Genomic DNA, 17,433 nt, shown 5'->3' with positions numbered 1-17,433 from the left:
TCACAAGACCTACTGACCACATGAAGCCCTTATAAACAGAGGTACACTGACATCCCTTAAACTCTGATGAAGATGTCATATAGCCTGGTAACAAAATGTTCAGAAACTAACCCTCAAGCTCAGAGAACAAACCTACATCCTCATTTTTTTTAACTCTTTGGTGTAGGTAAGAGTGAGCTGGAAACAAACATCGCCTATTTCCATATTTAACAATCTTTCTAAAAACCTAAAGTAAGGTTTGAAGTTAGGTCACTAAAGTTTGCCAGTAAAATGGCCAAAGATCTACAGGCAATCCTTGATGTACGACCACAATTGAGCCCAAAATTTCTGTTGTTAAGCGAGACATTTGTTAAGAGGGCTTTGCCCCATTTTGCGACCTTTCTTGCCACAGTTGTTAGGTGAATCACTGCAGTTGATAAGTTAGTAACCTGGTTGTTAAGTAAATCTGATTTCCCCATTGACTTTGCTCGTCAGAAGGTCATAAAAGGTGACCTTCAATCATCATAAATATGAACCAGTTGTCAAGCTTCTGAATTTTGACCATGAGGAGGCTGTAATGGTCATAACTGTGAAAAATGGTCATAAGTCACATTTTTTTCAGTGCCACTATAACTCTGAACGCTCGCTAAATGTACTGTTATAAGTTGAGGAGTACCTGTGTAACATTTCAGACTGTTTGGGGGAACGGCTTAAAACTGAAATGCTAAGTTTGCCTTTCAGATGTAACTTGCTTCTCTTTTCCCTCTTAATGGGAATGAGATCATAGAAAAGCCATGCTGCTGAAAATTGGCCATCTGGCTACTGAATTGCAGTAACAAAATGACTGGCCGTGGGAGGAAATGACCAGAGAGTTGCCCCTTCCTGTTAGAAGGAAACTTGGTGCTCTTAAGGTCTATATGGCTTCCTTATGGCTCTCAATTCCGTGGCCCTCCTTAATTCTATAGCAGCAATTGTCAGGCTTCTTTCGAGTAGGCTAAAATAAAGTCAATTAAATAGGCACACAAGAATTCAGCCATTGCGGCAAGCAGATGTTACTGTAGCAAACCTAATGAACATTGAAAGAATCATTCCAGTGATTGCTGTGTATTAAATGCAAGCTCTATTTATCAATGTTCACTTTTCTTGGGTTTCTTTCTTTCTTGGGTGTCTGCTCTTTGTAAAGAGCTAGAATAAATTCTCCTTTGAGTGGGAGATATTGCTTCCATCTCTTTTTTTGTTTGTTTGTTTGTTTGTTTGTTTGCATAATGGCCAGAACTAGCATCAGATCATTTACTTTTGACCGCATGAAAATTAATTTTAACAGCAGTTACTTGATAACACTACCTGGCTCGAGAATTCTCAATCAAATACAGTGCTGTCTTCCCCAATCCAGATGTCTCCTTGATTTGTGACTTCTTGGAATCCCTTAACACCACTGTCATAATTGAGAATTTTAGTAGTTGAACTTCAGACATCTGGAGAGTCTCCAGATTGAAGAAGGCTAGTATACTAAACTGAAATACTGTAGTTGAGATAGAAAAATAATGTTGCCAGGTATAACTGCTGTTGCAAATGAAACCTTCTCCTATTTTTAGGAAACAGGAATACAAAATAAGTAGCTTTTCTCTTACATCATTTCCTCCCACCCCCCTCTATATCTATGTTATCTACACACTAAATATAATGCTTGCTGCATCTCAGTATGATTTAGTCAATAAAAGCCCATGCTACAATATATCTTGCTATTTAAAATGGGGATATTTTCTGGTTTTCTGGGAATAAATATTTGCAGTCTTCAATCTTCACAAAGTCTTGCAAACCCTCTTACCTCCTTGTCTTTTGATCTATAGCTTCTGCTTAATAATTTAGCAAAGGCAAACCTGGATAGAGTGGCATCCAATGATAATAGTGTTTTCCAAAGGCCTTGGCATTGAAACTGGCACACTGATGTTGCTTGAAACTGGCTGTGTTGGCAGGGCAAAGCTGGGGAGAAAAGAAACATAAACTGGTGCTTGTTCCATTGCCTCTCTATACTAGATTGACATGGAATTATGTCCAAATATAACATTAATCAATGTTTAAGATCCGTAGACTACAACTCCCAGAATTCCTCAGCCAGCTGGAAAAGGTTGAAAAATAATGGAGTGGACAATCTGAATAGTATTATTTCATTGTATGAAGATTTTGAAGTTTTCAGAGAAATGTAATGGTTTAGGACAAAAAGACAATATAAAAATGTAATGGTTTAGACAAAAGAGGCCACCCATATCATTAACAACCAAATAAATTGTTTGAAAGTAAATGGCATGTATGTGTCTCTTCATTAGTCCTTTGTTTCTCTTCTTTCCACTTATTATATTAAATGGGATTTTAATTTCCACCAGAAACAAAGAAGTTAGATGAATAAATGAGTGGTGAAAAAACATACACAGGGAGCCTACTTGGAGCAGCTTTTTAAGCAGCCATGCCAATATCAAAAAGGCATGGCTGTTCTAATGATTCACAAAGAGGTGCTTTCTATCTGCAACCTGTGTGTTTTAATGTACCCATCTTGAAGGTTCTTAATAGGAGACATGCATTCCTGTTACCCTGTTAACATTTAAAAGCTGGATATTGGCTGGAACAGACATGCCTTTTCAAATTTTATTCATTAAAGAGAATTTACAATACCTGAAGAGGAATGATTGCTCTGAAAGAGATATGTTGGTAATGGGAAAGTGCGTGGCTGCAGAACAAAGCTAGTTTTGTGAATACTCCGTGTATGTGTGTATGTGTGTGTGTTTCGGCAGAATCTCATCTGCCATCATCAGGCTTCTGTATAGTTTTCGTCTATGAGTCAGACTTTCACAGCCGTTTCAGTTTTAAATTTGGGGCTAGCCTACTGCTGTGCCAGAATGGTTTTTTCTTCATCCTGATTGGTTGGGAGTCTTGGTCTGTGTTTATTGGTCTTGGAACACAGAACACAGCAAACTCCAAGACCAATAAACACAGACCAAGACTCCCAACCAATCAGGATGAAGAAAAAACCATTCTGGCACAGCAATAGGCTAGCCCCAAATTTAAAACTGAAATGGCTGTGAAAGTCTGACTCACAGACAACACAATACAGAAGCCTGATGATGGCAGATGAGATTCTGCCAAAACATTGCTACAACTTTAAAAGCACAACTATAATGACATGGGAAAATACCCGAACAAAGCTAAATACCATACATGTAAGTACCCGTGAAAACTTAAGAAAACATATATATAAATTTATATTTAACATAAAAAAAATTATATTAAATATATTAGCTTTTTTAAAAAATTCGTATTAGTGGTCCTTGGGATTTAAAAGTATGAGTTTGGTGGTCCCTGAGATCCAAAAGGTTGGCGACCCCTGCACTGGAGCAGACCATAAAGATGGTCTGGCTACAACATCTCCTATCTTTTGCTTTTCAGAAGAACTTGAGTTAATTGGCCTGTGGTCATATGGATCTGCATAATACGTTACATTTCTCCTCCTGAGATTTAGACAATACCTTTCACAGCAACTATGTTTGCATTAGTTACTATACTTAAAATCCTGTCCAACTACAGTGGGATTTTTTCTGTGGTATAGAACAAGAGTTTGAAATAAAGATTCATTGTATATTTACAACCCTTAAGGAGTAAAGAAAACTGACATAGGAAAAGGGTTGAATTACATTAAACTCATTCTTTTTCCTAAGCTAATGTTCTTCTGATAAAGAACTTTTCATTGGGACAGCAAGCTTATTAAAAAAAAACTAATCCAATTGCTGACCAGTAGTAGGATATTCTATTCTGTCATCATCAGGAGACTCTGTCATTTCCTTCAGCTGCATCTGTAAGTTGTTTTTCTACCCAGTATCTCTATTTCAATTGATTTTTGAAATATAACACATTTTTGGGGGAGAATTCCACCAGGCAAACTTGACAGGTATAGGTAGGAGTAAAAATAAACTCACCAAGCAAATTCTCCATGCTAAGTCACTTACTTATTCTTCAGATAAGGACAAAAGCTTGAGATGGAAAAATACTGAATTACTGAACATTTAAGGAAGTCTATATGCTCTTACAATGATCAAGAAATATGAAGAATGAGATAAATTATACAAAACCATTTGTTTTTTGAAGGAACCGTGTTTTCTGTTCTTTTATTTTGAAATGCTAGGAAGCACTGCAGGTTTAGTTAACAATAAAGTGTAAATACTGAGAAAACAAAAACCTCTTCCCATTTGCCCCCGTACTTCACAGTTCAAAACGTTATTTGTTTGTCAAAACAAAAATATAAAGAAAAATGAAAATAAAGGTAAAATAGAGAGGAAAGGGGGAAGAGAGAAAAGTGTAGGATAGAGGGGGAAAAGAAAAAAAAAAACATTGACTTCCGACTCCTTTTGGTACAGTACAAAAAGGTAATAACATGAAACTTCACCTTTTTACTTTTCTATAATAATATATAACAGCCATTTATATAACACCAAACCTACCGAATCAGCCAAAATCAAAGTTTCATTTTTTCCCACTTCAAGCAAAAAGTCCAAAAGCAGTTTTGAAGTAGAACCAAAATTAATTGTGCTCTTTTCTTTAACCAAAGCAGTTAATTTAGCCATATTTGCTAACTCCATCAACTTTCACAGCCATTCTACCATTGTGGGATTCTCAGTGTCCTTCCATTTTTGTTTACAAAGTAATTTTGCTGCTGTCAACATGTAAAATCATTTGCCTTCATACTTGTTTAACTGCTAGCTGGGCTCTGCAGCACACAAAGAATCAAATTCATTCTTGAAGATCAAATAGAGTATCTATAAAAGATAACCTTACCTGCTGTTGGCATAACTGATAGCGCTTCGACTGACCCAGGCACATGCTACTATTCGTCCCTTGAGATACGTGTAGCCTGCAATAAAAACAGAATCCTTCTTCAAAAGAACTGAAAATGTTGACTTCAAGAGAGATTCTGGTTTAGAGTATGAAACACCATTTGAAAAGTCTTTCTGAAACTGAGTTTCATATATATGGTAGTAGTGCGCTACTCCCTTCATTCCGGATGATTTTTCAGGTTCCCAGTCTACACTGTGTGCACAATTAGGCAAGCTGTATTTTGAATGATTAATTTTTTTATTGAACAACTATAGTGCTCTTGGTCAATCCAAAATGTTAATAAACCTCAAACCTGAATATTTAAGGATGTAAAGGTGAGGTTGTGGCTTTCTTAGGAGAATATCTATATGTGCACAATTATTGGGCAACTATTAGTGTGCAGAATGATTATGCAACTAAATGAAAAATGAAAATATTCCCATTTCACTCATTCATTTTCATCTGTTAAAGTGAGAATAATAAACAAACAACTCAAAATTTACAAATAAACATTTCTGACAATTCAAAAAAACAACAACCAATGAGCAATATAGCCTCCCTTCTTTTCAATAACAGTCAGAAGCTTTCCATTCATGGAGTTTGTCAGTTTCTTAATCTGTTGACAATCAACTGTTTGTGCAACAGCAACCACAGCCTCCCAGTCACTTTTCAGAGAGGAAAACTTTTCCTTCACCATAATTTTCCCATTTAAGAAGTGCCCACAAGTTCTCAATAGGGTTTAGGGCAGGGGTGGGCAAACTACGGCCCGCGGGCCACATCCGGCCCGTTGGTCTTTTTAATCCGGCCCGCCAAAGATTGGTACAGAATTAAGGTTTGATGTGAATGATTGAATGATTGCATTCATTTGATTTTGACTTGTAATGACAGGCATTTTGACACCAGGTGGCGGCCCATCTGTCAAATTTTAAAAGTCAATGAGGCCCCCGAGCCAAAAAGTTTGCCCACCCCTGGTTTAGGGTCAATAGGGTCAGGTGAGGAAGGAGGCCATGTCATTATTCTTTCATCTTTAAGGCCTCTTTACTGGCTAGCCATGCAGTGGAGTACTTCGATACATGAGATGGAGCATTGTCCTGCATAAAAATCATGTTCTTCTGAAAGGTAATGGGTTCCTGGTAGCTTCATGTTTGATTCTTCTCAAATCTTTGGCAGTTAAGGTGTGCCTTTTTTTTCTCAATACGTTTCTTGCGAACCTGATGACTATTTACAACAAAATGTTTGATGGTTCTGTGATCACGCCCCAATATCTTAGCAATTTCAAGAGTGCTGCATCCTTCTGAAAGACTTTTTACATTTTTTTTTCTTTTCAGAGTCAGTTAAATCTTTTTGGCCCATTTTGCCTGAGGAAAAGAAGCTGCCTAATAATTATGCACACCTTGATATAGGGTGTTGACCTCCTTAGGCCACATCCTCCCTCATTACACAAATACACATCACCTGATCTGCTTATATACACTAAGCATTTAAATTTATACAGCTTGGAGGTGGAACATATGCATACAAAAGACGATATGGTCAAAATACTCACTTGTCTAATAATTGTGCACATGGTGTAGTCTATAAGTCTGGTCTTCTATCCAAGTTCAGTACTACCTGGTATGGTTGTGCAAAGTTTCATATTTTAATGGGAAAGCAGAATTTAAAGTTTGAAGAATTTGTTAATGCACACACTGCATTAAAGCAGCCATGTCTTTTCTTGGGCTTACACAGTTGGCCTTTACAGCTCCTTTACAATCCAGAAAAAGGAGACACGTGCTTTAAAATGTTATTGAACAAAGAAGTTCAAATCCCATGCACACTCCAGATCACATTGCTTCTTCAAATCCAAACACTGCACAGTTTTGCTAACTAGATCCAACACCATCTAAAGATCCACCAAAGATTCATTTAGGTTATGCCATTACAACATCCATAATAACTTTTGCTACTTCCCTCTATGCTGCAATTTCCTTCTTTAGCTTAAATATGAGCAAGAACGCTGCATTGAAACCTATTGCATCCAGAAAAATATTCAGAATATTTCCAAATAGTTAACTGTGATTTCCTCAGCATTAACTAATATTCTACTCCAGCATTTCTGAATCCCATACTTCCAAAGCTGAATAGCATCACAATTTTTTTCAGAGCTAATAGTGAAATAAAGCCAGCTCAAGGTAAATAGAATTTACTCCCAGAAACAAAATATAGGATTGGACTTTAAGCATGTCCAAGCTTAATTTTCTCACAATATCAAATTCTACATATTGGAACAAGCTGGAGTTCTGTCAAAGAAGCTTACTTCCCTGCCTAACTTTGATCCTAAAGTGAGTAATCTGCTTGCTCATCCTGAATAAAAGGATGTTAGAACTTCAACCAGTTAGGAAGACAGGTGGCTCCTTCTTTTAGTGGGACTAGAGCACAAACTCTTGCCCTTAATTTAGCTAACATAGGTAGTCCTTGACTTACAACCACAACTGGTACCAGAATTTCCATTGTTAAGTTGTTGTTAAATGAGTCAGACCTGATTTTATGACCTGTTTTGCCACAACATGGGTTTTTTTTTAAGTTGGAGAGACAAACTGTAGGTTGCAGATGATCCTGCTAGTTGGTACTTAAAAGGAGAGCCTTGCCAAAAGTAAAGCTGATTTCTACCTACATTGAGAATCAGGGTTATTTCCAAACAGAAAGAACCTCAGCTTATCCAGACCTCAATTATGCAGGCACACCACATAAAGGCACACACATAAACTCACACAATTTTGACAGCAGGAAAGAGAAACGGTTTCACCCCTCAGAAGTATGTTTATGTAGAATAGGAAGAAGAAATGTGGATAAGCTTGGTTGATAGAAGTCTCCAATGCCTGTTCTCATTAGGATCCAGGGATGTGGAGCAGCAGGTTAAAAGAGGTGCTTCTCTGGAGCTTATTCAACTCTTGAGTGCAGGTTGAAGTTCAGCATGGTTAGCTAGCTGGAAATTTGAGCAACCTGGCTAAGGCTGAGAGTATTGGATTCCTCAGAAAGAAATCTATCATCACCTTATACAAACTGTATCTTCCCTGCACTTTAATCAGGGAATCAGCTCAGGATGTTAGTTCCTGAACCTCAAGAAAATAGAGAAAACAGTGGGGATTATGAAAATTATCCTATGAAGAGGAAGTTAGAGAAATTGAGCCACTCAGAGAAAAAGTGATTTAGTGAATTGCTCTGTCACATCTCAATATATTTTTTTTAAATGCCAAATGTACTGTGATAGTAAAATTGGCTTATCCAACTAAAGGTCTTGCATTTCTGTCAAGTGGCCTTGGTCAACTACTTACCGCTGCCATAAGCAGTGCCTCTCTCTTGACATTACTCCTCCTCCACAGGTGCGGGAACATGTAGACCAGGAGCTCCATTCTCCCCACCATTTGGTGACCTCTTCATTCCAGGTACCAGCTTCTTCTGCTGCCTCACTACTGTCCTGACACAAACAGGGAAAGGTTACCTTAAGAACTCCAGAGTAACTCCCAGTATCTCCATTTTTCTAACCTCACAAGCTATTCCTAGGTTCATATTTTGCTGTATGACAATGTTTTGGTTCTTCTGATGTAGACTGTTGCAGACTGAAATAATGTATGAAATATATAATAATTTGTACTTTCCTGTATATATTTGTTCATTATTGGATGCCTCCATGTCCTGAGTATGCTTTCCAGGCCCAATACTTGGGATTGATAAGTTATTTTTTCGGCTCTCTTCTCCTTCCTCCATAGTATTTACTTTAAAACTTTTATCTCAAACTCATGGGTTTGTTTTTTTTCATTTTTAAACATCGAAACTCACATCTCTCTACTACTGAGGAACAGGGATGAGGAACCTCTAATCCACTGGGCTAATTCGTGCCATCAGGTTGATCCATCCAGCTTATGGGGCTTTGAGTGAGATTTCCTCTACTCCCCCAAAATTCCCAGTAGCATGAGCCATATTGCCCATCAATTTGCCTGGTTGGGAGGATTGCCAAAGATGGCACAGATAGTCATTGGTAAACAAAAGTTGTGCAGCAGCTATTCAAAGCTACAATAGCACTGAATGAGTGGTACTTACTAGCAGTCCTTGAAGTTTTGATCATTGCAGTGCTTTGCAGCAACATGATGGTACTCCAGGTGCTCAGCAACCAACCCGAATTTCTGACCGTCACTATATCACATGGTCACATGATTGCAATTTGCAACCTTCCCTGCTGGCTTTCCACTAAGTCAATGGGGAAGCTGGCAAGAAGTGGGAAGCTCTGATTATGTGAGGTCCTCACTTAATGACCCGCAGCGATTCACCTAATAACTGAGGACTAATGGAACTGCTGCCACTGAGCAGTGCAGGTATATGACATCACGCTTAAGGACATCATTTAGTGACAGAACGTCTAGTCCCAATTACTGCCTTTTAGCTAGGACTACCTGAATTTCTCTTATATCCCCTGCAGCCATAATACAATTTTCCGGCATCACTCTGGATGGTTAGATATATATGTGAAAAATACAGAGAAAACAGAATTGATTGAGATGCTACAGAGAAATAAACTAGGCTTCATGTGAGCCTCTGCAATCAGTTCCTGGCAGAATTATCTATCCACATAGGTCACACAGATACTGTAAGCTATGAATACTGTCTGCTGCATATCTCTATGAGTCACACTGTCCAGAGAGTGGCAGTAAGTGTGGAAAGAAGTAGAAAATAGAGAGGAGCTGTTGTATCTCCTGGAATGTTTGTAGTTGCTACAGGAGTACAAAGAAGTGGCACAGTTACTTATTGATGACATTTCTATCCATGAACAATGATGATGACATTGGCACTACATGCTGCTTCTGTTTTTCTGTATTTTCAGGAAAGTTGTGAGCATCTGAAGGAGGCAAGGTGATGAAGAAAGTAAAGCTTGCCTAATGACAAGTGTGCATCTATTTTGAACCCCCAGAGCTGGAACTTTCTTTCCAACTAGTAGAAGTTTGGAGTTCTTGCATAAGAAAATCACTGAGACGCATTTGAAAGGAGCAGCAGTGTTCCCCACCCCAGGATAGAAAAAGAGGTGACTCTTTCTTATTCAAAGACTGGAGGAGGGTTTCCTGTGGGGTTTCTGAAAAGCAGGGCTACAATGGGTTCAGTGATCCATGAAATCTAGGGCAGCTAAAGCAAGTGGACTAAAGTGGGGAGGGCTTGCCTCCTCCACCTAATGGCAGAGGTAGTGCTTGGTGGCCTGGATTCTCTATAGGTGTTTTGCAATAATGAAAGGGTGTGATGGACGGCTTTTAACAATGGTGGGGAGACAAGAATTATTTAAAGAGCACGGGGCTCTAATTGGAACTTCAGGTTGGTCAGGTCAGAAGGTATGGTTTTGTATGCCTCAAAAAAGGCCAAATGAATACACCATGCTTCCCCATCTAAAATGGGTTGGCAGTTCTTCTCAAAAATGTTCTGAGGATAAGCAATCCAAAAGCTAAGAAGAAAGGAAACAGGGAAAAGACCTATTCTTCTGAAACAAACAGCATATAATTGATTTCTCCAGAAAGCAACATCTTTTAACATATTTAGCTACTCATGAAAAATGTCCAGAAGATGCAAGGTGCAGGGACCAAATTATTGATTACTGCATGGCTCTGGGATCATATGATGATAGAAACTAGAAACACTTGCACAGGTTATCATAGCTATTGGCACAGGGCTTATTTGCTGGATTACCTGTTCCAGCATTAATCTGGCCAGCTGCTGATGTAACTAGAAGAGATCCTTTGAAAATGCCCCTGTTGCCAGAAGATGGACAATCGGGGTCAAGGGTCTTCCATTGAGTATCTCCAAGCTATACAATGCACTTTTTAAAGAAAAGAACTTGGCTCTTGCTCTCCCATTATTTAGGAAGATGGTTAAATGATGGCACTTCTTTGACAAGCTTTAACTTCTGAATGATTTTAATTAATTTTGATTTTAACCAAATTATTATTTTTTCCTTGGTCTTATTTTTACTGCTGCAAGCCACCTTGAGTATCTGTATAACACCGGAGTAAGGTTTAAGATTCAATAATAAACATTTCTTTAAACAAAAACAGCAACCAAATTCTGAATTTTCATGCAGGACAGTATTTCGGTGATTCAACCCTTTACTTGAGAAACCACAAATCACCTACGCCTATCCATTTTCTGCCCTGCATTAGTAAGGGTTCCAATTCGAGACGCTTTTAAAGCCACTAGTGACAATGCCTTGAGATATAGAGAGAAACTAGTTGCAACGGGCAAAAATACCAAGCAAAAAATAAAATAAAATAAAATCCCAGCCTGAATTAGAAAGCAGACGCCGCGGGAACTTTCCAGAGGGCAAGACGCAGGCTAAAACCAGCGCCGTCGTTTCACACATTTCTCTCCTTGCTCAGCACCGATCACAACATTTTAAAAGGAATGGGGCGGGAAAACGCCCTAGCAAAGAGGTCGATTTGGAATCGAGATTCGCGACAGATCTGAGCGACGGTGGCTGGGACAGCCATGAAACCTTCCTCAAGAACGGATTATTACTCAGTCAGGGCTATTACTTGTCCTAAATGCAAGTCCAGCGGCGGGAGCACATTGCAAAAGCGCCTTTCAGAAATCCTTAGGGAAGGGCGCACAAAATCCGCCCAAGTGCAGCGGCGGTTGAAAATCGGGCACCGCCACACCTTGCCCCACATTCGCCGCCTCTGGCCCCTTACCTTAGCGCGGAGTGCCCAGGCGAACAGCAGAAGTACGGACTGCAGTATAGGGAGCCGGCGGGCGGAGAAGGCGGGAGGCGCGGCCATCGTGCTCGCTAGCGCTCCATGAGCGGCCAAAAGGCGGCAGCGAAGTCCTGGCGGCAGCAGGAGCAGCTGCCTGAACCCAAACCGGCATGGCCGAGTAAGTAAAATAATGACTTTCCAATCTGATGGGGGGTCTGCGGGAGTGCGGGGCAACCCTGTGGCTTCTGGGCAGCGGTGATTGACAAGGCGACCCGAGAGCCACCCAAAGACGCCGCCAGTGGGACGGAAGGAAGGGAAGGAAGGAAGGAAGGAGTGGGGGTGTTCCTGTCTGCCCCCTTCCTCCCTCTTCAAAGAGAGACAAAGGATCCCGACGCAGCGGGAGCCTTCCTCCGGCAGCCTTTTGCCCGCTGCTGGCCGAGGAAAGGAAGGCGGGAGGGCCCCACATCCTCTCCTGCTTGACTGTCAAAGAGGCCCTTCAGCAAGAGCTGCCGGATTAGGCAGCGGGGCGGGAAAAGTAGGCAAGGTTCCAAGGAGGGCTGAACTCTTTGGAACCATGTTTTCTTGCACCCAAGAGTTGCAGATAGATGCTGGGACAGAGATTAAATCTTTTATTAGAGGGTGGGGTGGGGTGGGGGCAGTGTTGGATTCCACAATAAAGAGGTCTTGGCCAAACCTTGAGAGGAGCGTGGGCATATATGGGTGTGTTGTTAGTATTAACCAAATGGCTGTCATAGGGAAAGTGAAGTTGTTAATATAGCTTGAGCTGTGTCAGGGACCTATTGTCAAACAGGACAGGCATCCTTTTCCAGGTTTTTCCTTTCTGCTGACCATTAACAGTTGATTATTGTTGAGTGTACTACATAAACAATGTTTTTGCATCATAGGGCCCCTCCCAATGCCTCCCATGGGATCCTGCTACTTAACCTTTGAAGTACACTAGTTTGCTCCAGTGAAGATGAAAGCCTTTTTGGCCTGCTTCTCTCAGGAATTTAAAGGGAATTCACGGGGAGCCAGTGGAAACCCTATTTTCATCATAAAGGTGTGGATTTCTGTGGCTTAAAAGAAAGAAACTGACACATATAAGGAAAATGATCATTTAAAATAATAATAATCATGTATTAATATTTTGTGTAAGAAAATGGGGTTTGGTATTGTTTCTAAAAAGTGGGTGCTTGATATGTCGAACAATGGTAAGCTGTTTCAAAACTACTTTTATGTAACAGGTAACAGTATGAAACCACAAGCCTTAGTGAGCCTGAATGCCAGGCGAAACAGCAAGCAGAGGAAATTCAAAAATAACACTAGAGCTTATGCTAGCAAGGAAAAAGGTTATAGTGAACTTGTTAAAATTCTTTGAATAAAGATGGAGGGGACTTTTAGGAGAATTGAGTAGGATGCTGTGTCAAAAAGGGGAGGGGGAAATGAACTTGTGTAAGGGGATAAAAGCTGATAAATGCTTTGTTCTGTGTCCACTTTCATTGTACCCGTGTTTGCAAATACGTGAATAAACTTATTTGCTGCTTTCAAGTTGTTGTCATAGTCCACTGTTCATAACAACTTATTGATATAATAAGGCTTGGCTGAAAATCAGGATGTAGACCGGCATGTATCTCTCAACAATTGATACCCCTGCACAGGTAATCCTCGACTTACAATCACAATTGAGCCCAAAATTTATGTTGCTAAGTGAGACATTTGTTAAGTGAGTTTTGCCCCATTTCACGACCTTTCTTGCCAGAGTTGTTAAATTAATTGCTGCAATTGTTAAGTTAGGGTTGAATTTGGCTTCCCCATTGATTTTGCTTGTCAGAAGGTCATAAAAGGGGATCACATGAGCCCCAGGACATTGCAACCATCATAAATATGAGTCAGTTGCCAAACATGTGAATTATGATCACATAATCATGGGAATGCCGCAACGGTCATAAGTGTGAAAAACGGTCATATGTCACTTTTTTCAGTAACGTGACTTCAAATGGACAACTAAATGAACTGTTGTAAGTCAAGGACTACTTACATATTTACAAATAGTTGGCATATAATAATGTACAATTACTCATTGAGCAACAAAGTCAATTATTATCCACCAACAGGAATATCTACAGTAGATGATCTTTTATTTTAAAAATGGTTTCATGAGATTTTGTTGATTGCTTGAGAAGGACTTTAATACAAATTCACATGCTTAAAAACAATAGAAGCCTGTTTTTTCCCTTTGTTTTATCTGTTTTATAAATGTATATATTTGTTTGTTAAATGTATAAATTACAAAATAAATACCCATCAGATATTTGGAAAGTTTAAATGATCTGTTATAAATGGCTTAAGGACCTATAGTCTATAATGTAACGTCAATAAATTTCTAAATAATAATATTTCAGTTTTTAAAAATCAGTATAATTGTTTTGGCAGAAATCAGAAAATATATGAATCTCATCTTTGTATATCTAGAATTTTTCTTAAAAATACATAAAAAGACAAATAAGCAGAGACTGGTTATTCACAAGACAATCTTGTGTTGGTGAGCTAATTAGCAGATAAGTCTTAATTCTTCAAAATTTATTTCAACTTCCAAATTAATTCCAGCATAATGAGAATCATCCAGAAATGCATGTTACCAACTGAGACTCACTCTTCTAGAATAAGGATAGTTTGCTCAATGGAGTTTAGCAGGTTGGTATATAGAAGTCTATAGACAAGTGGATGAAGTTAATAAATCTTGTAGTAAAATAGCTCTGGGAATAAGAATTAGCATCTTGGCTTGTCAGTCCTGGGTCTGAATCTTTTGCATTATTGTTTCATGATAAGTAGTTCAAGGAACGATCTATATAACCAAACATAGGATAATTCCTTATCAGTGATGAATATAGGAAATTGTAACTTGAAACAGTCAGAAACTTCTTTCATGCAGAAGATTTTTTTTTCTTGGATTTCAATCCCTTTAGTTAATTATGTTGATATTTGAAAAATGCTCTGATCTTATGAATCAGAGCAGATATTGTTGCATTATAAGGTTAGTTATAAACAGTGGTCTATGTTTATCCAATAATTCTCAGGAGAAACCTCAGGACCAAATGAGAAAGCTTCTTTTAGCTGATTGGCCATAACTTATAGTTCCCTGCATCCCACAAAAACAATTGTCTATAATTATTGCCATTAACTCTGGTGAGAAACCTAGAATTCATCATTTCTGTCTCCCCGTGTGGTTTTTGCCGCCTTGTATACATTAACTTTTGCAATTTTTCCTTGGGTTTTGGTCCTTTATAATTACCATGGATTGCACAATATTTGGATTTCTTTTTCTGCATTCCCTTATGTATGTTATATGTTAATATTAAAGTGAATTTAAAAATAAAATTCATGATTTTATGTATATTAAACTTTGTGAAATTATTCCAGTTGAAGTGGGTTTTACATTCATTATTTATAAAATATGGGAAGAAAAATACTTATGCTACTTTGCCATTTTGAGCTGTCCAAGATATTTGAATGTACTCATGTATAGGACAGCATATAATTTAGGGGTGTACAACTTCAATCAAGTAAAGAACTTTCCAAAGCCTTGATCAAGTTAAAAGTCATAACCCTAAAGTGTTCATTGAGAAAAAAAAATAAAGATATATTACTTTATTTGAACAGCAAAATATATTTTACTCTTGATGAAATGACAATACAGCTCTGGTTAGAAAGGCAATTTTAAAGCTAGGGCTTGTGTAACAACAATACTACCATCAAAAACCAACTTTAGATGTCAAAGCAAAAATCAAAGAGCACAAAAAAAAACCCAGTGCTGTTCTCTGTAGACCTACCCAGAACCTTGAAATGTACCAGTAAATACTGAAAGATGAAAACCAGAGAATGAGACAACTTTTTCAGGGAAGAAAAAGGAAGGGAAGAGAAGTACCAACAAAAATAGACGACCGTATTTGAGATTTTATCTTACATTTTGAACCTCAGCTGAATGTCTCAATTATGGCAATTGAAAGGGTAATTCTTGGCTGTGAAGAAATCCCATCCTATTTTAGGCTTGGATTTGACTAAAGCCAGAGAGGTCCGATCTTGTTCTCTGATTTTATCTCCCCTACCATGGCTCCACATGTGTACTGGTTGCAAAGCGCCTGAATCATCATCAGATGACCATGGGGATGAAGTGATGCAACTTTGAGGACTGGTCATAATCTTTTTCAGCTCTGCCGTTACTTCTAACCATAACTGAATAAGCAGTCAGTTAGCAAGGACTATCTGTGGTGGCACCGTGGTTAGAACGTAGTATTGCAGGCTAATTTTGCTGACTGCCAGGAGGAGTTTGATTCTCACCAGGCTCAAGGTTGATTCAGGCTTCCATCCTTCCGAGGGCGGTAAAATGAGGACCCAGATTGTTGGGGGCAATAGGCTGACTCTGTAAATCGCTTAGAGAGGGCTGTAAAGAATTGTGAAGTAGTATATAAGTCTAAGTGCTATTGCTATCTGTATTCCTGACTACTATGTTTTCCCTGTAAGCAACAACTTTGTGAGGTGTGTCGGCTGAGAGAGAAAACAATTGGCCCCAAATCACCCAGCCAGCTTTCATGCCTAAAGGAAGTCTAGAATGCACAATCTCCTAGTTTCTAGTATAGCACCTTAATAACTACACGAAACTGGCTCTCAGCTAATTAATCAGCTAATAAGAAAAATATATTCTCTTCCATATAAAAACCATATTTAAACATTTAAAAATTGGAATATGTATCCTGTCACTTTAATGTAACTGGAGGGGTTTAAACTTAAAATCGATGCTTTCATGTTGCAGTTAACAGGAATTCTATGATGATTTGGCAATATATAAATAGAATGAATGAATGGCAGCCACTTAATTATAGTGTGAGATTCATGTTTTGAAGTTATATGAAAAAACATTGATGCATTACCAGCCATGTAAGATATCCATAATCCACCCACAGAAAAATACAGGCAACCCTCAATTTAAGAAAACAGTCGGGACCAGATCTTCTGTCACTAAGCAATGCCGATTAAGTGAGTTGTGCCTGATTTTACGACCTTTATTGCTGCATTTGTTAAGTGAATCACACAGTAAAGCGAATCATGTGATACCAGTTGCAATAACCATAAATGCATGTCAATTGCCAAATTCTTAATTTTGATCATGTGAACTGCAGGGACACTGCAACAGCCATTCATGTGAGGACTAGACATCAATCACTTTTCAAGGGCTCTTGTTACATGAAGGGTCATAGGACTAGCTATAGATCGACTCCACAGTTACACAAAGACACACCTTTGCCATAATACAACCACTAGATGGCATTATATTGTTTCAAATCCAGCCTTTCTAAACATGAAGAGCAACTCTCTCTCTCTCTCTCTCTCTCTCTCCCTCCCTCCCTCCCTCCCTCCCTGGTATTTAATGAGAACATATCCTAGCAACTGTTAATATTGCCAGATACAAATCAAATACACCATGAATGGCATGCAGTAATTCCCTCACAAATGCTCTTTAAAACAGCAGTATCCAACCTTTCTGGCTTGGCGGATTAGTGGAAACGGTAGCAGGGAGGATGGTTTTGTGTGCACGCTTTCACAAATGCAGCTTCATGAATGGGCTTGTACATCACTTCTGCAGCCCAGTTAAAAGACACATATCACTTAAAGTTTGATTTTGTAGCATGGAAAATTTTCTAGATCACTCATTTCCAAGTTAGTCATTTAAACCAATTTCTCTATATGCGGTGATTTTTAGCTGATTTGATTAGATAACTATTCTGCTATTTTATGAGCTTTTAAGAATTTCAATCTTTCAGAAAAATCTTGGTAAATTTGCTTTTCATGAGTTGTTAGATTAAAGGGTGATGGCAATTTTTCAACC

General features: G+C 38.7%; 1 protein-coding gene across 3 annotated transcripts in view; it reads right to left on the bottom strand.

The window, feature by feature from the left end:
- Window positions 1-12,001, bottom strand: part of LOC113413099 (ADAMTS-like protein 2) — a 44,463-nt gene extending 32,462 nt beyond the window's left edge. The window contains exons 1-4 of one of the 3 annotated variants that reach the window (XR_015748721.1): window positions 11,547-11,781; window positions 8,157-8,299; window positions 4,804-4,879; window positions 1,860-1,962 (exon numbers count right to left, since the gene is read on the bottom strand). Coding sequence is in view for 2 of the 3 variants with exons in the window: in XM_087960876.1 (XP_087817002.1) it covers window positions 1,860-1,962; window positions 4,804-4,879; window positions 8,157-8,299; window positions 11,547-11,633 (409 nt within the window). In the remaining variant the exon portion in view is untranslated. Of the gene's footprint in view, window positions 1-1,859; window positions 1,963-4,803; window positions 4,880-8,156; window positions 8,300-11,546 lie in introns of all 3 variants that reach the window. The other 2 variants (XM_087960876.1, XM_087960875.1) reach the window with 2 other exon arrangements.
- Window positions 12,002-17,433: the final 5,432 nt, after the last annotated feature.

This window comes from Notechis scutatus, chromosome 3, assembly GCF_049901735.1.
Source record: "Notechis scutatus isolate UNSWTSFEM ecotype Mainland chromosome 3, rNotScu1.2, whole genome shotgun sequence".
NCBI lineage: Eukaryota > Metazoa > Chordata > Lepidosauria > Squamata > Elapidae > Notechis > Notechis scutatus.
This window is presented reverse-complemented; position numbering and strand designations above follow the sequence as displayed.